The 24,641-nt window shown below is 44.9% G+C and overlaps 1 protein-coding gene across 1 annotated transcript; it reads right to left on the minus strand.

The window, feature by feature from the left end:
• Positions 1-1,277: 1,277 nt before the first annotated feature.
• LOC103780042 (oxysterol-binding protein-related protein 5-like) lies at positions 1,278-24,641 on the minus strand (the record flags this gene model as incomplete). Its single annotated transcript, XM_008947690.1, has 6 exons — positions 1,278-1,362; positions 6,616-6,819; positions 8,358-8,459; positions 9,128-9,208; positions 18,656-18,729; positions 24,485-24,641. Coding segments are annotated over 6 exons (703 nt in total), but the record flags the coding sequence as incomplete, so codon positions are not given.

The following is a 24,641-nucleotide window of genomic DNA, read 5'->3' on the forward strand; positions in this document are numbered from 1 at the left end:
CACTAGGTTTCCCCCAGAACTCAAGTATTCATTTAGAAGATCACATAAATGCCAGAAAAGAAGTACTGTACGAGACAGAACTTTGTCTTGAACAAATAAAATGACCACATTGGTCCCTTTGTGCATTTTCTAATCTAAATTAATGGGAAGATGAGTGACAAGGATCTCTCAGGAAATAACAATTTAGAAAATCTGGACTGACAGGCAGCTACTGAAGCTATTTGTTTGCCTAAGGACTCAGTGGGACTCTTCCATACATCTGTTCTGCAGGGTGTCTGTACAACCAGGGTTTGAATTGCCTCTAGTTTAGCAGCTCTACCCCAACAGCATTTTTTTCCCAAGAGATTATTGTACCCACCTATCCCTTTCTAGACAGGTGATATCTGGACCTGGATTGGAATCCTGTATTCCTTTACATGGATGAGCTGGACTCTTCCATAAGCTACAAAAGCATAATATTTAAGGAAACAGAGGTGCTTCTAGTTACTCTGCATGAGACCCAAAGGAGCACATGGGCTACATGAGCAGCCTTGGTGGAATAAGTGAAAGATATTCATAAAATGAACAGCCTGGGTTAATTTGCTGTGGCAAAAAAAAAAATTACAGTAGTCTGAAGGTCAAATGGAATGAAAACATAATTTTAATCTTCTTATCTACTTATAAATCACTGATATTTTAGGTCTGCTGAAGTGATTTATAGAGATTTTCACATAGCAAGCTGGCATGCCTGTTACATGTTGACCTAAGTTTACCTCCCATAATTTTGTGAATTCCCAGAATGGTATTTGACATGTGGAGTCACCAGCAGCTGGGCCTGCTGTACTGTAACCCATGGTACAGCAAGCTTACAGGAAAATTCTGGTGGTTGAGAGGCATTTATCAAGGGATCTTCAATATTCCTAAGTCATTGTCCTCCAGCAGATCCTCACCTAGTGACAGACAGAGGCAGACAACCCACTGAAGTCTCTGCTGGAGTGAGCAGCTAAACCTCCCTCTCACACCCATTTTGGGATCAAGTCCTTTCACCTTTTAGTATCCTCTGCCTCAGTGTTCTCTGCCCAGCCACAAGCCTTGGTCCTTCTTCCATACCCGTGGCCAGGCAGGTTCAGTGAGGACAATGACATGTGCCTGTTGTCTGCTCGACCTGCTCTGACCACCACTAACAAATGGCATCTCAAGCTGGTGAGCCACTGTTTCTCCCTTTACATACCCATGCTGTTTGCACCAACCTACTTTCTTAACTAGCAGAGAGGAAGCCAGCAGAGCCCAGACCTTACCATCTGATTCGGAGGCTGCTCTGAAAATCAGGTAGCTGCTGGGAAGAGGCTGAGTGATGGAACCAACGTTTTCTCCCTTTGGGCCCTGCAATGCACACAGACAAAGAGACATAAGGCACAGAAGATGCAATCAACCATTCGACATCTTTCCACCCTTCCTGGGCAGAGTGTGTGTGTCTGTGATGGGAAAGAAAGAAGGAGCAGATGGAGTAATTTAGAGAGACTCATTAGTAACCACGACACTGCTGCTGCAGCTCCAGAGCGGTGCTGAGCTGACACAAGTGGGGCTTGGTCTAACTATGCTCAGCCCCAAACCTGCTCTGCTTCTCCACATCTTCAGGGACAGAAGAATGTCATTCCTGTTGCTTGGGACAAAACCAGTCAAACCTTTGCTATGAGCCATCTCTGTGCAACACCTGAATGGTGCATGCTGAAACTCCATCCTGCCAGCCTGTCTGTGGGAAAGGAGGAGACAAGGAGAGCCACAGGCTGAGGAACTCAGGTCTCCCAGCATGGGGATGTGCTGCTGGGTTGCAGTCCTTCACCTCTACACCCAGACCCTTTGAGTAGCTTTCTGCCTGGAGTGACAGCCCCTTCAGCAAAAACAAGCATTGCTTACGTCACCTTTAGTTTAGGAGCTGTGGCAAAAAAAAAGATGCCAGTGTTTGTAAACAGCCTGCCACAACCCCTTCAGCACAGCCCTCCAGGAATGAGTCCCAGGGAGGCAGAGCACATCTTGGACTAGGCACTTCTTCGAGCAGAACCACAGGCTCCTACTTTGATCTCCTCCCTGTTTTCTCCTCTCTTTCTCCTTCTCCTCTCCTGAGCTGCAGAAGCTGCTAAGCAAAAGCAGCTCCTGTACCCAGTGAGCACAGCTTCAAACCCCCTGAGGTATGGACTTTATGGCATGACCTGCCTCTTTCCTTGCACTTCCAACGTGACCCAGCCTCCTCCAGCTCCCTCCTCACATAGCACACCACAGAAAGCAGGTACTTTCTCAAATCTGCAGACATCATGTCAGAACTAAAAGCAGAGAGAAAACATCCCCAAGACTGGCACGACCACGACACCAGCTGCAGGGTGGAACAAGCAGTTTTCTCCAGGATGCTCAAATACAGTTTTTCTTCAGTTTCTAGAGTATCCCACACAATGCTGAAAATCTGTAGACAAATTTTTGCTGTTTGAGTGTGACTCCCCTCCCTTACCTAGGCCTCTATAGTATCCCATCCTCCTCCCTGAAAGAAAGACCATTAGTTTAAGCAGGGAAACTGTGACTACTGCTGAAAACTGCTCCTGTACACAAATGTCTGATAGTTAAATGATGGTTTTATCTGGATTTTTGCTTTTGAGTTCCACTCAGGAAACCACAATTTGGAAAGAATGAAGAGTGCAAGCACAGGACAAGCATCAAATTGTATCTGAGTGTACGTCATGAAGATGCAGTGCTGAGAAGACAACAGTCTCCAGTCTAACTTCTCTTCACATCTGTGAACATCTGTGGGGTACTTCTGCTGCCAGGAGAAATTTGGATCCGTGTTACTTGCTTCTTTTTCCCTCTCTCCCAGAAGAGGTTCACAAAACTAAGACCATTTAAAGGTTTAACAGTCAGGACTGGCAAAGCTGAGATTTGGCTAGTAAACCCGAGCAGAGCAGCTTAAGCCATTGCTGGTGATATTAATGCAGTCAGGCACTGTTCCTGGTGGCACTTCTCCTTTCAGTAGCTTGCAGCTGAGCAGGGTGTTTGGGAACTGTTGATAACACCACCCCTTGGGTTTTCAGTGCAGAGCTTGATATTTGCTCTGTTGGAGGAACTCCCCCCAGTCCAACAGTACAGGGCCAGAAAACTGCTATTAAAAAAAAGAGGGGAAGGGAAGGAGGGGCTAACACAAGGTTTTAACAGACATTTGGGCATGTGGACAAATACAAGGAGCAGCCAGGTCACTCTGTCAAGGAAACACTCAATAGTAAGGCATGCTCCTACATGGAAGGGAAGGGGCTGCTTCCCACAGAAAGGGGAGGAGAGGCCATAAAAATAAAGTCCCCATCTCCACAGGGTAAATGAGGTTCTGCATCTGCACGGCAGAGATAATGAAGCTTTCTGTCTCCCAGCCTTTGAGCATCGTGCCTGTTCAGAGCCTGAGACCCCCAAGACAACGACCATCTCTCACTAGAAGTGAATCTTCTCCTTGCTACACCAGGAGCCAGAGCTCAGCTGCAGCCTCAGCACAGTACAGCTAAGAAGGAATCATCTTCAGATCATTCCTGTCTGATCTGAGCCTCAAAAGGCATTTGAGGGCTACCAAACAGGGGTTGATTTGGCTGTGACAAATGGAGTGGAATCACACTGGTTTAGATAGCACCACAAGACATCTAATCTTGGAGAGTCACAGAACAAAGCTTATAAAGAGGGGAAAAAATCCCTCTCATTGATGGCATGGTGGATAACTGGAAGGATGAAGATGCAAGTAACTGCCTTTTATTATGGGGTAAACAACAGTGAAAGCAGCAGCAAAGCCCATTACTTGAGCTTTTTTCTTTAAAGGAATGACTCAAAGTTCTTAAAATCAACAAAATTAAAACATATCTATATATATACCCCCCCAGATTCAGTGGGTCTTACCCCAGCTCATTTAGTGCTCTGAAGAGATGTCAGAAGAAGCTGCAGTCCATAGAGCCTGCCCACACCACACCATTCAGCTAGCTTCTCAGCAGGCTAAGGGAAACATGACCTATTCCAGGACACTTTTTTTTTGGGACAGCGGAGCAAACCTTGCCTTCTGACAGCCCTACCATCCTCCTGCAAAGCAAGAGGACAGATGCCCACACCCTCACAGGAATTACCAGGTCTGCATCCCCCAGTCTCCTGCAGTTCACTCAGTAAAATCTCTCCTCCCTGAAGCAGTGTGGGATCACTCTGCCTTCACATGATGGGCAAAGTTCCTCTGCAGCAGTACTCAGAGAGTGCAAGGGAAGCTTTTCAGAATCACAGAATGGTGGGGGCTGGAAGGGACCTCTGGAGATCACCTCACCCAACCCCCCTGCCTAATGCAGGGTGACCAAGAGCAGGTTGCCCAGGATCACATCCAGGCAGGTTTGGAATCTCTCCAGAGAAGGAGACTCCAAAACCTTTCTGGGCAGCCTGATCTAGGGAGGGATCAGTTCTGGCACCCTCACAGGAGAGCCTCTTTTCTTACTGCTTCTTGCACTGCTGACTATTTCAAGACCTTGGTGGTTTCGACCTTTGATTTGCAAAGGCCTGAGCAGAGCAAATAGGTAAAAGGTCTAATCCATTTGCACTGTGAAGGAGTTTCAGGCTAAAACTCTCAAAAAGCCAGGGAAGCAGTGGAGAATAAAGGACTCCTGCCTCAGTGATGTGCATCTAAAATAGCTCTAGACACCAGAGAGCTTTATAGGAAAAACAGTTCCTGGTTGGAAAAACAGTTGAAATTCAGCTAGCACAAGTATTGCCTCAGTGATGTGCTTCTAAAATAGCTCTAGACACCAGAGAGTTTTATAGAAAAAACAGTTCCTGGTTGGAAGAACAGTTGAAATTCAGCTAGCACAAGTATAAAAGCTCAGGGCACATCTGCTGCAGGGCTGAACCCCTTAGACCCAAACATCTGCTGAGCAGCTGCACCAACACGTACAAAGGTCCTCAGTAATCACCCTCAGCTAGCTGCAAGTCCACTGATGGATGAGTCAAAGCTGGACCATCAACTCTAGTCTGGAAAAACCTTGAAAACTTCACAAGCCATTTTAGCCAGAAGTGAAAGTTGTTTGGCCAAACCATGTTTCTGTTGTGGTGGACAGTGACCTGGGCTTTTGCTGAAGCTTGGGCTCATCTATGTTTCATGAGAAACAGCCTTTCTTTGCACAGTTATACATAGCCAATTTAGATCAGTCAGTTCTGCTCCAGCTGCTTTAACAGAAGGCCATGAAATGACAAAACCAAACAGCATTTTTACCAGTTTCAGCCTTAAACTGTTGTCAGAGTGCAGACAGCTTCTTTAACATCAAGCAGCTCACTGGTGGATTTCTTCTTGATGTGTGTGTTGGTGCTCACCTTGTGCCTGAAAGCATCTATCACACAGAACTATGCAGGCTGAACCCAGGGTTCAGGGAATATCCCACCATGCAGCTTTCTAAATATCTGTCTCAAGTGACTTAGAATATTGTTTTGACTTTAAAATTCAAATCTCTTGGGACTTCCTCTAACACACAAACATTTTTCAGAGATACTTTCCCTTCATATTTAATACACCAATTCCCATTTCTATCACGTATTTTGTCAAGAGGCACAAGAATTAGATACACTTACAGATCCACAAATACATATTGATAAAACTCCTCTTTCTTTTGGAGGATTCCTAGCAAGGGAAGGACATTCTAGCACAACACCTCAGCCTGCTCAGTGACACTATTTTTCAGTACCTGACTGCACTTTGTATTCTACTTTTTCACTACCTCTCTTGATTGTGCTTTTCAGAATTCATCTGACCTGTCAAGTCACAAGGAATTCTTCTGTTGATGGAGTTGATGGTAGTTTTTTTTCTTTTTTGCCTATTCTTAAAGGAAAAAAGAAAAAGAAACACAACTCTTTAAATGTTGCAGAGAGTTCTTTTAAGAAGTGTGAGAAACTTAATCATCTGAGTCCCAGGGAGATCCAGAGGTTGCTGCAGGAAGAGCCTGTCTCAGCCTGCGAGCAACAACAGACAAGAAGGACTCAGAGTGAAGGGGATAAAAAGCTGCTATTTCCATTTCAAAGGACAGAAAATTAAGTCAACCTATCCCAAGTCGGTCACACTTTTGTGGAACAGTCCAGGCTTGAGCAGACCACTGAGTTCCAAGTGCATCACAGACAAACCCAAACCTCAGAGGTATTAGAAAAACAGAGTCAAATTATTAATCTGTTTTTTGTCACTTTGCCAGTGCTCTTCCACTGTTGTGCAAAGCTCTTGGTGATTTGCATGTCCTTGTTTTGGGGAAGTCAGTTAATTGGGTATATTCCTCATCTCTTTTTAAAGATGTAGGCCATGGCCTGATGGAGCTTCTAGGCATTGATCTTTTTTCCTGCAGTCACACATTTCCCCTTTCCTCACTCTAGGCACACGTCTATACACCAAGAATGGCACATTTGTGTCACAACACAACACACCACACTCCTTTGATGTCATACCAGGACCAAGCTTTGGTGTCTTTAATCTCTCAGGTAGTCAATTCACCATCACTAACATCAGCTGAGTAACTGCAAGTCTAGAGAACACCAATGCTAGACAATATCAGTGCTCAGAGGCTTTGGTGACCAAGAAGAGGTTGTTTGACTCTGCAGGATCGTTACCTTTACAGCCCAGATTGATTGATCCAGTGGATGAAAAAGTTTAAAACAGAAGCCATCCTTTTTGGAGGGTCTCTCTATCAGCTCACAAGAATGGAGCAAGATTGTCCCAACCCACTGTCCAATCTTTGGTGTCTTATAAATCAGCAGCACTCCTGGCTTCAGAACACACCACAGCTTGGTCCAGCTCTTCAGAGTCCCACGAATCTGGAAGGGAGAGAACAAAAAGTTCCATTTATGTTGCTCCTTAAAAGCAAAGCTGCACTTATTTGTTATTTATACAGTACTTCCAGTATGTGTTTCTCCCAAGGCCACACTATGATACACTTCCTTGGGAAAATGCACTGTGTTGTCTCAACAGTCTTAGGGATCTCCTAGCAAAATCCCAGACTTTTTAAATCTGGCTACCAGAATCTAGTCTTCATATTTTTATTAGAGGCTCAGTGCTTAATTTTTTAGGCAACCAGCACTGCTGGCCCATGTGATGGTGATTTTTTAATAACCATGGAGGACACACCAATTAGAACATTGCACAGCAAAATGTTGCAGCCAGTCTCACTCAACTTAGAAGTCACTGCAATAGAGTTCTGCAGAAAAGAGCTATTAATGGGTTTTGTCAAATACCTCATTTTTAAAGCATCTTCTCCAGCTGGTTTACCTCTCTGTCAAGCTCAATGCACGCTCTCTCTTGGGTAGAAGAGATTAAATTTGATGGCATATATTAAAGATAACAGCTTTAAGAATGGGGAAGTTTCTCAGTAAGGTCAGATTTTGCCCAAGGTCTTCTTGTCTTCATTGTTACATAGGCCAAATGACAACTCTTATGTCAGCATTCCATTTGTGTGGTCTGGCATTATTTGTTGCTGAACCAGAAAATTCTAGACACAGCAAACATGCAACAGGTATTTTGTGTTCTAAAAAATCCCAATATTTATCTGTCATCAACATTAAACACTATGGAACCCATCTCAAAATAAACTATACATATCTCCCTTTTCTGCCCTCTAAGACTGACTGTAAAACAAGGTTTCTCACACTGGTGAAATGCAATTTATTGTTTCATGAAATTAAAGGGTTGTGTTTGGTGATGTTTGGAAATCAAGTTTTGCCATTACAAAGAGGGTAATCAATTCACTATTAGCTGAGAAGACTAAATGGCCCCAAATGAGGAGTAAAACACTGCTCAAGCGTAACATCTCTCAACGTCAATCCAAATTTATTTTGCCACATACAAAGTTTCAGGACTTTAGTGAGAAGCTGTCACTAGTTGAGTCTGCATAAGGAGAAATTCCAGTTGTCATGAGGGTCACTACGTTTTGTTCTGTGCTGTGACAACACAACACAACTGTCAATAGAACAAGCTGTATCTGTCCATTTCTGGGTGACTCTGCCTGTTCCCTCTTCAGCACAAAAACACCTCTATGGGAAGAGGCCAGCAGACTTCTTCAGAGGAAAAGGAAGAAAGAAACATCATCACTTCCTTCTGTACTAGGCCCTTTTGGAGAACTTGTGACTAATTAAGGACAGGGAATAAATGGATCGAGTTAGGTTATGATGGAAAGTAAATACTCCCTGTAACTCCACTTTTATAGCAGTTATTTAAAGATGGCTTTACAGCAACTTCAGCTCAAAATTATTTAGTCTTCCTCTACTAAAAATGTGTCAGTGCATACATCTCAGACACATCCACCACTTCTCACTTCTTTTTTCCTTCAGCCTCAGAAGCAGTTGTCTGTATTTAATACCTTCAGCCAGTCTGCTGTGATCACTACGCTGGGATCCTTCAGAGCACTGAAGAGTTGTTTGGTAGCTCTTTTCTTCTCCTGTCTGTAATTTTTTTTTTGTACCTGGTTGAGAAGAGAGAAAATAGAGCAGCTGTAATCACAGCCTCTTTTGGGGAGGGAAGAACACAATGCATTAAGGGCAGCTATGTATAGCACAGCTAGAACTTGACCCAGCACAGGTTCCCCAGAATCAAGCACAGGGAAGAAGAGAAATATAATGTGATAGAAGGCATTGTCTTTGCTCTTGAAGTTCTGCTAAACAGAGTCTAATTTGGCTTTTCTTTGGGGGGAATGGAGAAGAGGCTGGATACCCAGGCCTTCCCACCCCTCAGATTGAAGAGACTGAATCTCATGGCATCCAAAACAGATTATTTATACTTTTGGTTCGGTGGACAAGCAAGTGTCCAGGCAATAATTTGCTCAGATTGCCCAGGTATGACCCTCCTAACAGGACCAGTGAAGGGCCACAACCCTCCTGAGGTGCCTAATGGCTCTGGAACATGGAAACAGAGTGAAATAATTACACTGATTTGCTCTGTCCACACTACATAATCTAATTCTCTATATAAAGCCTGTAAATGCCCTTGGCCTATAATGACTCCTAGAAGAGCTGGAGGCTTCTCTGGGTCTTGGGAAATGACTCAGAGTAGTTCCCAGTGGTTTGTTTGGAAGGTACTGCTTGTTTTGTAAAAGAAAGTCATCTGATGCTGCCTTGGCTGCTTTGCACATACCTTCAGTGTTTCCTTCTTCGTGAATTTGGCTGTGGGAGACACACACTCTTTGTCAGACCCATTGCAAAGCTTATATTCGATCTAAAAAAGAGGGAGAGACCAAATAGGAATGAGTTAAGATGAAGATGTGCAACTTATGCTCTAATGCAGAGTCGTTCAGATCTTCCAGGAGTCCATGGAAAAGCTGGTTGCAGACTTCAGGAGCAGAACGCTGGGCAGGCACAGGAAATCTCCATCTGCAGTGCAGTCCAAACCTCCTTTTTATATTCAGAGATGGTTGGAAAGTTCCCCACCAAACTTTCTTGGTATTTCTCCCTTGCAGACATTAATCTTGGTAAAAGAAAATTTAAAAACCACACAAAAATCCTGTTCTTATTCCTAAATTTGAAAACTGCTCATCTGTTTTTAGTTCTGAAAGCATTTCAATTACTGGAGTAGAAATTACAGGGAAGCTGGTATAGACCTTTCAGAACTAGACTTGATGTTGGCAATGACTGCTGCCCTAGCTGAAACATCCAGAAACATGAGTGGGCAAGAAATGACCTCATCATGTTACAGATAATACAGGAAATCATCATCATCATCATCTTGCCCTTGCGAGTCCAGGCACAAAATAATACAGTCACTTCAAATCACATTTGATGGTGTCAGTGCTGTTTAAATTCATTTTTAGAGGCTACAGACTGATCTCATGATTGTGCTGATGGGCTGAAAAAAATGTTTTACTTCTGTCAGACGTGGTCCCAATATTACAGAAAATAGTGTACACGTAGAGAGCATAGCTGCCTGGAGCAGGACCCTGCCTGGACAGGCACTGGCACCAAATTGTCCAAAACCTGGGGAGGGTCAGTGGCAGGGGAATTATGGTACAACCTGGGCTCAGGTACATTTGCATGACCTTGGGGAAGTTGCACCTCTTTTCCCCAACCTTTCATGTCTCTGATGCATTCACACTGTGATCTTCTAGGATCAGACAGTCTCTCTCCTACTTATGCATGACAGTTGTATGAAAAAGCTCAGCCCTTGGCCACTTTGATTTGATGGGTATCACACAAAAATGAGCTGTAGGAAGGGAAAGCTGTATCAAACTTTGTGAAACAAACCCACTTGGGCTCTCACACTCCTCCTTTACCTCATGAGTTGATGCAGTTGTTTTAAAGTGCTTTCAGTTTTGAGAGACCCACTTTCTTTTTCCCTCCCAGTGACACACAAACCTCTCTGACCACTACAGGCACCAACCACACTGAACACTAGTGTGCACAGGAAAACATTTCCTGACAGCTGGATCAGTCCTCTTCACACGACCTGGATAAAAACACACAAGTCTGTGACCAGATGACAGCAGACAAGCCATCAACTCTGCTTTGGAGACTGGCAGGAGCAAAGATGGGAGATGAGGGTGTGTGCTCAAGCGAGCAAAACCCTTTGGGGATGATGCAGGATCAGAAATTAGGGGCAGAAGGTGCAACCTGCAACAGAGGCACTGTAGAACCCAGTACTTGTTCTCATAATAGTCTTCCACTAAACCCAACACTACACATGGTACATGTAAATGGAGAATTGAACACTCAGTGATGGCCCACAGAGACCAGTGAAGTCCCTGACCTGACTGTCCAGTTCACAAGCCAACTTGGCACTGGATCCACTCAAAGAAAACACCAGCTCTGAGACTCCTGCTGGCTCTTCAGCAGTTGTCATTTTTGTTTTAACAGGAAGCTAAGCCTGCCCACCCCCAGTGCACTGTAAAACCACCAGACTGATGGTGGGGACCACAGCACAGATAGGACGTCTGAGCGGAGAACTGTGCCTGCAGGGCCTCTGTCACATTTCAAAGGGCAGCAGCAGACCTTTGGGAGAGATGCTATAAGCTTTTCTTTAGGAGGAAACATTGCTAAGTGCTTAAATGTCCCTGAGCGAGAACGTTTTGGAATTATCAGCAGATTATGCCTTCATGATTCCAGACGTGTGTCCTCTGAAGCTGGTCAGAGGACTGCTCCCCCTTTCTCCCAATTAGCAGGGAGAATGTCCTGTCCTTGAGATACAGCTATGAGCCAATTGTTCATTGGTGATTTCACTCCCTCCAGCCTGAGAGATCAGACACAGGGAGAATCACTGTGTATAATCCCTCAGCAGCCAGTGTGAGAGGCAGGAAAAGCACAGATGTCCTTAAGACTCTGGGAAATTCTGCTCAGGTGTCTGAAAAGCAGCAGGATATAATGAAAGCTATATCCTGATAGCTGATATTCCAACAGTCACTTCTTGTCTAGACACCTGCATCTTAGCACTTATATAAAGAATAAAATTTTGGCCCCTAAGCTCACTTGGCTCAAGGAAATTTGCTTGAAGATGAATTCAGAAAGGCTGAACAACAGCACTTTCAGGGCTCTACCAGCCACACCAACCTCCTCCTCAGAGTCTCTCTGGGTCTTGCTAAAAATGGAGTTAAACAACCACAAGACTTCAAAGCTGGGGTGTTAACACAGAAAGACACCCTTACACCACCATAGCCTTCAGGAGCTCAATAAACACAGGGAAACTTGTCTGAAATCACTACAAGCCAGTCCTTCACTTGTTCAAAGCTCCTGGACTGACAGCCTTGGAGGGTGCTGTGGTGGGCTCCTGAACCACTGGGCTGCTTCCCCCAGGCACTGCCCCATGTCTGAGCCACATCCAGACTGCTGGCTTTGCTGATTTTGCCTGTAAAGGGAAGCACGGGCACAGGGATGGTGCACACTAAGACAGGCTGAAGAAAGAAGCAGTAGTGTATGTTCCTCACCGTCTGCCAAAGAAATTCTAAGCATAGGAAAAAAAATATCTGTGCTGCCATGTCCCAAAGCCTGTGATGTGCCAGCTTTGTGATGAACAGTGCAGCTCCCCAAGACACCTGTAAAATGACCAAGCTGTAAAAAGAGAGAGAAAAAAAATCACTAAACCCATGGTTTTAACTGGGAGCCATGGACAAGCTTTCAGATGTGCCTGACCTGGGGCTTCTGGTTTTGGAAATGTGATGCTGCTCCCTAGTTACTTTTTCAATGAGTCAGACTGATCTCCTCTCCCTGCTGGTTTTGGTTTTGTTATGCTTATGAGGATGCACCACCACAGATCCTAACCAGCTGTTTGCCTGCAAACGAGCTCCAGGTCTACAGAGTGCCAAGGACTGCATTGCTGGGTTCCAAGTTCCTGTGAAGAGGTGGGATCTGAGGCACCAGGACTGCACATCACAGGCCCCATGCAGCTGAGAGAATGTGCAAATCCTCCAGGCTTAACCTGCTAAGTGACTTGAAGAAATCTGATTTCATGTTTTTACATAAATCTGTCAACAGTTTTGAGGTAACTCATGCCATGCATAAGATTCAGTAAATCTGGGCCATCAGCTCTGAAGATCCCTAAGACACAGCAAAGCCTTACATCACCATGTCACATCCAGAGCACTTGGTGATGACCTATTGCCAGGCCCTTCTCAGCCTGGCAGAAAACCCAGAGAAGCCACTTGTCATCCCAGGAGATCTTTCAAAGACACTGGGATAATCCTTGTGCAGGGTATCAGAATCTGGCCCCTTCTTTCTGCAGCAGTAGGGGAACAGTATTAACTGGAGGTAAGACTTTGTACACTGGGAGGTGTTACTTTGTACACTGGGGTGCTTGTTAAAACTAAAAAAATCCAACTGGACACAACCATATTCTAAAAAGGAAGCAATAGGTATGTTTTCCATATGCTGGTTCTCCTAATGAGAAGAAGGGAAGCCTATTAATCCACCCAAAACTTCTACCAGGGTGTGCAGCAGCAGTTGCAGGGGTAGGAAACTGTTGTTGCTCTTCAGCTCTCCAATCAGATGGGTCCTTTCCAGGCCTGAGCAATGACCTTGCTGTTCTGCAGTCAGAAACAGACTTTTCATCCCAGTTAGGTTTCTGTTCCCTTTCATCTCAGTCATGCAGCTCTGGAGCTCTGCTGCTGATTGTTAGCAGTCATCACAATGCCCTCACACTTCTGCTAGGCTTTGTAAGAGAGCACAAAGAGTCCTCACAATAGTGCCATTCTGACCCCATGCCATTTTGGTGACTTCATTTCCAAGAGGAACCAAATCCTTCCACAGGAGAAGAGCCTGTGGTGTGGGGGTGCCAGCCCCTCAGTGTGCTGTGCCTCAGACAGCAGCAAGAGGAAGATCCTGTTGCTTGGCACAAGCAATCCTTGCTGCACAGGATGAACACAAAAAATGGCTAATGAGAGACAAATAGGGGCAATTATTCCCTGCTCAGCAATGTTTAAATACAGTTATTCTCATGCTGTGGTCTGCCTGTTAACAGCAGTGACAGCTTACAAGTCACTCTCTTTTCTTCTTCAAGTCCAAGTGAGAGAAAGATGAAATCAGATGGGAATTTGGAGGCAGAACAAAAGCAGCTGGGGTCATAAGTTCTGTTTCACAAAAGCAAAAATAGTCACTGCATGGGAGACAAGTCCTCGCTCACATGTCATTTCCCCAGTATCTTTTCCACATATAACTGCTACAGAAATAAAAGAAATGAAACAAAAGTTCCTGAAGTAGTAGCATAAACACAATGGAGAGGCTGGGTTTAATGTTAGAAGTTAAGAACTCATTGCTAGGCTGAATATTCACAGATATATCAACCACATTTAAACGATTTTGCTTTCAATTTACTATAAGCAGTTCTATCAAAAAATGTTTTCATTGTTTGTTGTCAATTAACAGCTCATCCAAAAGCACAGCACAGGCAGTGGAATGGTTCTTACTGACTAACAGCCTTCGCATTAGGAAAGGTTACCCTTCAATTAACATGCTGCTTTACAGCAAGTTGAGTCATCTTCACCTAAAACTTTCTAGTTTGCCTCCAAAAAACCCAAATTCTCTTATTTCAAGAACATTGTAGGGCCAGCACCCCTGTTTACAACACTGGAATAACACAACCATTCAATGAGGAGCACACAGGGGAGAGCCTGTGCAAATAAACAGCTGACATGACAGCAGTATCTGGGGAAAATCACTGCTGAAGTTCAGCTATCCAAACAGCTCCAAATATCACATTATACTCCTGTTTAGTGGAATTCTTTGCTCCACTGCGTCAGATTACAGTAAATAAAGAAAAATTCACAGCCAGCATGGGCTTTCAGTTTGATCCTTTAAGTGTGCCTTTCATGGGAAGAAGGTTCTGCAAGTTCAGAATATTTTAAGGCTGTTTTAGGTGAGATGGGAAGGTGCACACTGAGGAAGATGCTCTTCCCATGACTGACACAGCTGTAGTGCTAACAGAACGAAGCAGAGCTTTGCTTTCCCCTCTAGCTATAGGCACAGCTTTTGTTCCTATGCTGAGTTTAAATGAACGAAGAAACGTGAGCAATGGAAACCAACTGGACTTTCTGCTGAAAATATGCTTTGCTAAATTATTTAATAAATAATTTCCATTTTAGCACCTCATCTCCCCCATGAGAAACACAGGAGTAAGGAACTGTGGTCATGCCAGCACTGCTGTGGCTTACCCAGACCTATCAACTTTGAGGTTTCATTTCTGTAAGTGAAGTCAGTACTGTCTACAATCCCCTCTGGGAGGCACCTGAGTGTCTCAGGGCTTGCATCCACCTACACAAGTTAGGGATGCCCCACGTTCCAGTGCAAAATCCCAGCCCTCTTCTCTACAATCTTCCCAGGATACTCCAGGCTGCATCCCTGCTCCACTGAGATCAGCTGTGAAGCCCTTCATGTACAACAGTGATCACCCAAAAGTGACATGCCTGGAGTTAAGAAGTCAGATGTACCTGAGCCAGGGCACAGGGACTGAGTGTCAGTCCTGGCAGAGACAACTAGCTCTGAAGTAATTCCATCCACAGCATCCACACTATGAAGCAGGGTGATGAGAAGCCAGCAAAGCCAAGCACAGCAGCACCTGGAGGGGCCAGGCTCTCCCAGAAAATCCAGCTTAGCACACACAGGGAATGTTTCACTCCTGAGCCTCCCCAAGGTGATTCCTGCAACGTCTGGATCTTTCTGACCGTTGATTCCTCCATTTGCTGCCCACGGGAGGACAGAGGGAAAGGTACCACTGCAGGTTTCCAGAGCTGTGAATGATCTTTGATGACAGTCCCAAGTGTACCCATGGCTGGAATTAACTCAGAGCATGATTCATAGATCTAGAAGGATGAGCTCGAGACAGCACAGGACTTGTAGCTGAAATCTCAAGTGATTGGTATAAGCTGTTTCAAACCACTTTGCAACTGAAATAAAATTTCTAGCAGCCACCTAGATTCATAGGTCAGGCTACAAACCAGACAATAAAGACTTGAACAATTCAGGCGTGTGGAAAAACTCATTCCCAATGAAAAAAGCAACCCAAGCTCTGTCCTCCCATACATCACACAGCTGCAGGCAGCAGCTGCACTCCTACAGCATGACAAGTTTAGGCTCCACTGTGGTGTTACTGGGGGACTGGAAAGAGAGAAGAACCACTGACTGCCAGCTTCAGGATTGTTCTGACTGTCCCTTAAAATACAGTTCAATCCTTTGTGGGCTCTGCTTGCCTAGCAAGAGACCCCAGCTGCCCTCCAGCCAGGAGAATGAATAGGTAAGCACAGGAAGGGAAGAAAAAGAAAATGCAGCCCTGTGTATTGCAATAAAAGGTGCCTTAAAGGAGGCTAACAGTGCTGAGAGTGAGGCACAAGATGAGAAAAAGGCATCTTCTGTCACCATCAGGTGTGTGCTATCTGCACTGCCTGGCTGCAGAGAGGAGCTTGATGTCTAGAGACAGTTTTGTGATGCTTTCACACCCCACTATTAGCCCTGGCCTCAGAAAACATGGCTAAAGGGCTCTAAAAAAGGCAGAATACAAGAAAACAATACAAGAAACTAATACAAGAAACAAAGTGAAGTAAATATGCTAGTAATCTTTTTTTCCCTTGAGAGGGGAGATGAAAGAGATGATTTAACTGAAATCAGAAATATATATTGCTAAGAACTGCACCAACACACTGAAAGCAAACATTCCAGCAGCAAGTTTTTGACTGTGAGCACAGGCAGGAGAATGGGATGTGTCCACAGCTCAGACACAGCCCAGCCAGGAGCACACACTAGTGTGGATGCTGAGAAATGGCTCCACAGCTCACCAGTTCACAGACTTTTACAGGGTTTTTCCATGATACCTCCCCAGGTATCTGCTAGCCCAGGAAGCCTGCAGCCTGCTCCTGGTGTGGCTGCTGAAGGAACACAGATTTCCAACAAGGTTTGTTCTATCCACTCTGCCAACAGAAGGGTAAGTATGCACAGCACGGATCTGTTACCTACCACATTCACTTCTGAATCCATTAATTAAACCTGCACACCCTACAGCTTGGTTTCTAAAAATGATCTGCCCCCTGCTATCAGGAATCTAAACATGACCCACTTAGCACACACTCCTTCCTTTGGTTCAAGTAGCTGGAATCACTATTTATTTTTAAATTGGAATACTGTAAGTGATCCCTATTTACACTCTGGACACCCGACAGCAAAGTTTCATTTTATAGTCTTAGAGCTGGGTGGATGTGAAAAATGAAATATTAAGCAAACTGACCACCAGTCTGCCTCCATTTTGAGGGATAAGACCTTTCACAATAGGAATTCAGAAGAAAAGTCTTGTGGCTGGAGGGGATGAAGGCAGTCTGCAGCACAGTGAGGTGAAGCAGAGTGAAGTGGGAAGGACAGGCACTACAGCACAGCTCCACTGAGGGGGGAAGTCTCTGACTCAAACATCATGTACCTAAGCAGAACACCCAGGCAGGAGAGAAAAATCTTGTTCTGGCCCATTCAGTAGCCAAAGCAATCACCTGCAACACTCCAACCAGCAGGCAAGCTGAAGCTGGGTGTTCTGGGGTCCTCATATCTGGTTTTTGGTGTTTCAGAGCAATTTTGCCTGTTGTAGAACCAAAGCCTTGGGTTGGTGAAAGCAAAGCTTGTGTCCAGGCTCAGGCCCCCATTTGTTTTGAATCACAAATCTGATATAACTTTGTGCTGTGCATTTTCTTTCCTCTCTTCTTAACAACTGCTCTTGATACTGTCACAGAGAGACCCATCAACACCTCCCAGGTGCACACAGAGCATGGCAGAAATCTAGGTGGGCACCCAAATCTTCCAAGGGTGCTTCTCCTTTGTAAACCACACCTGCAGGAGACTAAATAGCAAGAGAGGCCCTGGGGCTGGGAACTCACAGCTGAGCTATGTTCTCACCCAAATACCTCTCATAAATGCATTACTACTGTTGCATTCATCCTACACCTCAGCAATCAAACTCCCTTTTGGACAGCATTTCAGTGCTCCGAGTGGTCCTGTCCAGAAAAAGTCCTTCTCCTTTACATTCCCAAGTCACTGGGAATTGAACACCCCTCCTTGTGAGGTATGCAAAACATCTGGCTTTAAAACAAACCCCTGGATGCAGTTACCTAGTCCTTGGGCTCCTCCACAGCCAGGCAAAGTGGGAAGCTGGGTTTCCATGAGGAACCCCCCTGACAAAGCAAACCCAAGGTCGGTTTGCAGCTTGCCAGGTTCCAGCAATAGCAGAGGACCTGTACACGAGCCCTAGCTGCATGCCCCCAAAGTTCTCACCACCATCTCCCTGTGCTGGCCTCTGCCAGGCCATTCCATCAGAAGAACCTGGAAGCTCCAGGCAAGCACAGCCAAACATATTTGAAGATTCAGAGCCTGTTTTCATGTGTTAGAAGAAATCACTTGTCTGCAGCTGCTTCCTTCATGTTGTATTTTCATTTCAGCTGGTGGCATTTGCATTTTATAGATTCATAGTTGAATAAATTTAGTTAAAAATTTATTAACAGGCCTTGCTTCTATTTCTAGTTACTCTCCAGAAACATGCCAGGGAGCTGCAGCCAAAAAAAGCCTGTATGTGGGTCTCAAAGCCAGATCTCATTTATTAGCTTGACTCCATCTCTACAGGAAATCAAAGCCAGGCACTCAGTAACTGCAGATGTAGAGCCAGGTTTTGGACACCCAGACCCTTTAGCTGCAGTGTCACCTCTCCAGAAGAGGTGGGATGGAAGTGCTGTGTTCAGGAAATGTTGGTTAGTGTGTGTTCCCCTCCTGTTACACCAGCTCCCAGGGCTCCCTTCCAGGATCTCCACTCAGTCTTGGATGCTGTGCACTACTCTAAATATTTCAGCTTTCTCTTCCAAAACCATTACTGTTTCTGATTGCCTTTCTGATCAGGGACAGCAGGAGAAATCTTTGCTGACAAAATCAACCTTTCAACCATAATTATTCATAGCTAATTACGCTGCCAAACGAGGCTCAAATAAACAGGGTTCTTCTGTGGAAGGTGCTATCAGGTCAGAGGAAAGTGTAGGCTCTGCTGTCATCCCAACCATGCAAAAACCCCTCAGTTTTCCTCCTCTCAAAACATGCACACACAGTTCCTGCAGGACCAGAGGGAGGGGGTTTCTCAATGACTTTAAAAACCCCAGAAGGTAAGAATGATGAATAGCAGCCTGAGAAGGAAGGGAAGCAAGGCTAGGGATAGATCCCCATCCCACAGTACCTTACTAATGGAGTTTGGAGTCTGTGGTGTCTCATCCTTCAGTGCTGAGGGGCTGTTTCCTTCCACGTCTTTTCCTGCAACAAATACATGTGGTTCAGAAACAGAGAAATTCTGTGCAAAACCATGGCTACTCGTGGCCTTAGAAGGGCTACTGCTAACAGCAGGCAGGAGGAGCTGTCAGGAGCAGGCACAGCAGGATCACAGAGAGGGATTTTGCAGAGCTTGAAAATAGCCTGGCTCTGCATGCTTGGGCTATGCAACAGGCGTTGCTTGGAAGTTTGGTCTCAAAACAATGTGCTAAACCAACGTGATGGCTGCAAAGTCCAGCATACAAAGGCTGGAAAAAAAACAGAAATAAAGTTGCTTTTGCATCCTTAATCAGCCCCCTTCTGTGTCAGCATTATGAGGCAGTCTTTGATTACATTACCACAGTCTGTTCTTTCTTTACATACCCCATGCAAATAATAATGCAAATAATAAATGGAATTCAGTTAATAAACAGTAATTCAATACATTATCCTCCTTGGTCAGTACCTGGCAAGTATACACAGATGCACTTGGTAGCACACTTTGACAAATACTAAGCATGGTCATAAAACATTACAGAAGACAGAACAGCATCTAGACATAATTGGCAAAACAAAAAAGCCCTGCAGAAGATCAGTGTCCTCTGACCAAGTTATTTGTTAAAACAAGAAACGTTTTCAATTAACAAGTTGCATTTATGAACACTATGACATTTTCCAATCACTGTAGAAATATATTTCCACTACCCAAACATCATAATTTTGCAGTGCATTATACACATTATATACTAGTGTGGTGTAGTCCTAGTCCAAGCAATGAGCTGCAATGATAAATTCTGTTCTTTTTTCCAACTGTAACCATGTCCTTACAGTATAAGAAAGCATTAAAAAAAAAGCCAAAAAATAGCATCTGATGAGACTCAGCTTTTCAATGCCAAGACACTCACTGTTAACCAACTGCAATGTGATTTTCTTCTCAAAATCGTTAGCAATGAGAGCTCCAGAACACTGGATGCAGTAAAGACCCACCGAGACAGTGAAATATAATCCATTTGTAGCATGCTGCAAACATGGGAACTGTTATAAATGTTTTTAAACGTTGGGTGGGCCAGTCTTGGAAACAGCACCAAACCCAAACCCAGCAAGGAAATTCCTCATTCTCCCAGAGTCAGCAGAAGTTGTCACAGATGTGTCAGAAGCTATAACGTCTCCTGGAGTCTTCAGAGCAGCCATTTAAGAAGCCAAGAGCCATTAGAAAAGCCAGCCACAGGAGCTTACTAAACCCAAACATCCTCCTGGCCATATTCTGTACCACCACCATGGGAGATGTGAAAGAACAAGCACATCCCATGATAACCAGAACCTCAGCTGGGCCACAGGGTTTCATGATAAAATCCATGCCCTTTTTACAGGCATTAACAGGCAGCTTGATCTATCAACTCTTACATGTAAGAAAAGGCTTTGTGGGACAGCTGTGCCTGGGTGGTGTTCACCTTCCCACTGAGGGACCTACGCAGTCACACCAGAAGGTGGTGCAGCAACAGGGAGCCTACATCTTAACCTAGTTTCCTAACTGTCACCTCCCCTTGAGATGCTGAGTGCTTCCTAATGCACTCAGAAACCTCCTGTCTGCAGGCAGCAGAAATTCCCAAGTGGCTGGATATTGGACAGCCCCTTGTGCTGCTCTGACAAGTGGGACAGCCACAAACACCACCACGTGTAGATTAGGACCTGAATCTCCAGACTAGGACCTGAATCTCCAGACTTGTTCTTTCTCTGACGCTGATTTCCTCTCTATAGCCCCCACGCTCCCCAGCAGAGGCAGAATGAGCTGGAACAAAGCCATGGAGCTGTTGCACTTGTTTCCCATGAAGAGGTTTTTCTCTGCATGTTTGGGAAAGTATCATATGGTCTAGAAGCTGAAGTCAAGTTACTGGGAATCAGCTGCTGCCCACTCTGAGAGAAGTGTCTATTAGCATAACAGAATTCACATCCCTTCTTTATTATGTCTCATTTCTTAAAGAAAGCTTAACACCAAGCTGCTGCCCATGCAAAAAAGCCTGGATGAGAGAAATCCCTGCCCTCCCTCAGCAACACAGTTAAAAGGGCTTGCACCTCAACAATAAGACTTTCACTCTTCCTGAAGTTCTGGACCATCTTTCTCAGAATATTAAGAAAAATAGGAACACACAACTGTTCATTCTTACCATATAATTTACAAGGATTCATAAGATACATTTATGGAGCAGCATATACTGATTTTTTGACACCAAACTCATTAAGCACTTGTAAGGGAAACGCTGGTTTCTGGAGGAGAGCTATTTCTGCTGTCTGTCTGGAGCAGACTTGCTGCAGCCCTGTGGAAGGAGAGAGCCAGCCCTTGTTTGGAAAGCAAACTTCATGGAAACAATGTGTAAGTTTCTCAAAACCCCCCACATAGTTAAGTACACAAAAGTGAGAGTCCCACCCAGAGCACAACAGGCACAGCTGCTTTGAGAAAATAAATAGGAAACCACATGAAAACATAAAAGAAGCTAAGTATTAACTGGGTGTAGAAGCTGAAGTTCTGTCTCCTTGATCAAGGAAACATCATGCCCCCAAAAGAAACAGAGCTGAATCTCCCCTGACAGATGCTGGCTGCTAGCAGGGCATGCAAAGAAGGGTCCTCCACAAAGCAGCCCAAGAGTTTTTTCACCAAATAATGAAAAAGGTTTTGGGAAGGGAACCAGTACTGCTTATGGAAACAGCCTTCACTGCATTGTGAAGAAAACTGCCAACCCTCCAGTCTTGAGGTCACAAGGTAGAATTACTGATACCTTCTTTTATCCCATTACTGTCATGCACAGGAAAAATAAATATTCAGTTGCTTTCCAGAACAGTAACTCTTCCTTTTCTTTGGCTTTCTGCTGGGCATCAATCCTGCAGTTGCATTTGCCTTTCCCCTTGATAAAGAATGACACAGCAAGCATGACTGATGGGCATAACAGGAACCAAAATTACTGGGTGATGAAGGAATTCAGGATTAGCTCCACACAGCATTAGCTGTTATTTTGTAGGCTTTCTGATAAACTACCTGGATAACTACAAGAAGAAACACAAGCTCTGATGTGTGACAAAACTATGGCAAATAGAAGTAGTTAGTGCTGTAAATATCAGCCACAGGGCCCAATGTGTACATCCAACTGAAATTTAGTTGTGTGCATCCACCACAATGAGACTCCCATATTCTTGCAAATGCATCTTGTAGGGTGCAAATAAGCTCATCTAGGTCACACTCAGACTGTGTAGTCTTGCAGCCTAGTCAAAAAAAGATTCTCTAAAAGTTCTTTTAGCCCCCAGTAAATTTTGTACTCTCTGAAAATAGAAGAAGATTCTCTCTCCTTACTGGTAAGTGAAAGACAGACATGAGCAAGAAACACAAATTCATGTCTCTCTAGTTGGTGAACTTCCTATAAAAAGAAAATGTCTTCCTCAAATTTCTTTCAGTCACCAGAATCATTAGCATTTTTGTATGCAAGTAAGAGGGAAAAAGTCCAAAGTAGTCCAAAGTGTTATTTCAGAGAGTGCCCTCTGCATTTCCCATATGTTTCCTTTAAAAAAAACAAATCCCCTTGAAGCACTGAACCTTCACAGCATAGCTTGCCTGAGCTGCCAAGTCTGTCACTCCCTCCTCACTGAATTATTTCCTTGCACACCTAATCCTAGGTGTTGGTGCTGTGAGACCTGCAGCTCCAGCCCCCCCCCAGAACCCCCCAGGTTCCTGACAGGAAATCACTGGGCTTTGCTGCCCATGCTGCCCACAGCACCCACCCAACACCATCAGCCCAGTGCCCTCGTAAAGAAAATCTGCTGGGGGCAGGCAGCAAAACGTGGACCACTGGAAAAGCCTCAAGAACTGAAAGTTCATGTAAAACAACAGACCAAAACGAGGGACAGAGAAATATTGGATTCAACTTATGACATAGACCTGTAGCTTATCTATAGTGATGGCAGCACCCTTCAGAGGGATGGGAGAAGGTGAGGGAAGCACACAAGGCTCAGAGGAAAATGAGGCAGAAGCAGCAGCAAAGGAGAGCTCGCCATGGGAAATGGCAACTGAACCTGAAGAGTGACAGGGGATTGTTTCTTAAGGGGAATGTGAGGAAAACAGACAAGGCAGCTCTGCTGGGACTAGGAAAGAAATGAAAGGAGTGAGGAAAAAAAAAGTAAGACCAGACAAAACCCAACTCTCTGCAAGAAATCCCCTGGCTGAAGCACCAACTTCTGTTTGTTTAAAAGGGATATTCTCTCCTTTACAAGCTCCTTGGCCTGTGCTCTTCCTTTGCAATGCAGAGGCTGCTGCCCTCGCTGAGCCCAGTGCTGGAGGCTGCTCAGGGAGCTGTGCAGCAGAACAAAAGCTCCAGCCTGGCTCAGGGCACTTCTTCTGCTGAGCCCAGCAAAGGCCGCTTGGTCTGGCCGCCAGCAGGCATCAAGGAGAAACAAGGTGATGTGGGAAGCTGAGGAAGAGAGAAACTCTTACACCTACTTTCTCCACACTGAAACTCTAATTTTCCCTGGTTTCTGAAAGATTAAAGCACTGAAACGCCTCTGTGAGGAAGTCAGTTACTTTTCTGGCACTGAAAATGTTGGTAAGGAGTGAAGAATGGGCAAACTTTAAGCTTCAGAAGTCCCTAAAGGTTTGAAATATATGAGATGTCCCATTTCAAAGTGTTTTCAATTTGATTTCCAAAAGGTTGCTGAAGCTTCCAGTGACCTCAGTGACAGCCAGGATTAGTCAGCACTGCTGAAAATAGGCTCCCCATTGCCTTGACACCCACAAACAGAAATACCTGTGAAATAAGAAGCCCTGAAAACCTTTGCACTTAAAGGGAATTAGAGCAGGAAAGCCAGACCTGGTTTTGCTCTACCTCTGCAAAGCCCAGAGAGTCTGTCGGGTGTTACATCTATATGAACACAGAAACCTTTTGACAGATGCTATGCTCTTTCTCTAGATATCAGTATTTTGAGAGCTCAAAAAGGTTTTGTGAGGTTTGATTACTTAGCACTGACATGGCAGCTGAAGGTGACAGCTCTACAAACTTGTGACTGTTCCCTGAAATGCTTGTTTACAGACTGGAACTGAAGCATTGTTTGCAGACTGTAATCAAGGAAAAGACTCAAATGTTTATTGTCAGCAACAAATTCTGAAACAATAAAATGAGCCCTATTTCCTTCATGAAGGATGCTAGGAAATTCAAAGCCAAAAAGATGTAAAGAGAATGCTTAAAGCCAGGCTGCCATTCACTGCAACTTGTCAAGTTTCCTGGTACTTGTGGTGCTTGTAGATACTTAGGGAATATGAACCACAGAAAGTCTGCTCTTGTAATACTTATCCCAGGCTCCAAATCTGAGCAGGGAGACCAGCCACTGAACGTCTGCAAACGGGGCCAGTAAATGTTAAACGAGTCCAACACTTGGGGTGAAACACGTCGAGTGCCTCCAAGTGGAAGTACCCAAAAAAAATAGGCATTTTTGAAAAGTAACAATAGGCATTTTTGAAAAGTGAGGCCACGCAGCATTCAGGAGGTTACAACCCCCCACTCTGATGTCCTCTGCCCCACTTAACACCCCGGCAAGGAAAGACAAGAGCATGGGGAAAGCGGCACTGCCTGGGACCCAGCAATACCTGTGTCACAACAGCTTCTCCCTCTGTCACATCCACTCCTTTCTCTGTTTCCTGGCTGCGTGCTGCAATATCTGCTCACAGCTGAGCACCTGGGACGTGCCCCTTTCTGCAGGGACAGAAAGGACACCAGAAACCAACCTGGGCTGAGCGGGTAGATCTCATTGTCGGCCCCGAAGAAGAGGTTGCGCGTCAGCTTGCGAGGGTCGACCTTCTGAGGGGTGGAGGAGGCTGGGCAGAGGGAGAACCTGCGGCGAAGGAAGTTCTCCTCCTTCATGGCATGGGCTGTGGGGGTTTT

The sequence above is a fragment of the Merops nubicus genome, unplaced genomic scaffold (assembly GCF_000691845.1).
Source record: "Merops nubicus isolate BGI_N331 unplaced genomic scaffold, ASM69184v1 scaffold12579, whole genome shotgun sequence".
In the NCBI taxonomy this organism is placed as follows: domain Eukaryota; kingdom Metazoa; phylum Chordata; class Aves; order Coraciiformes; family Meropidae; genus Merops; species Merops nubicus.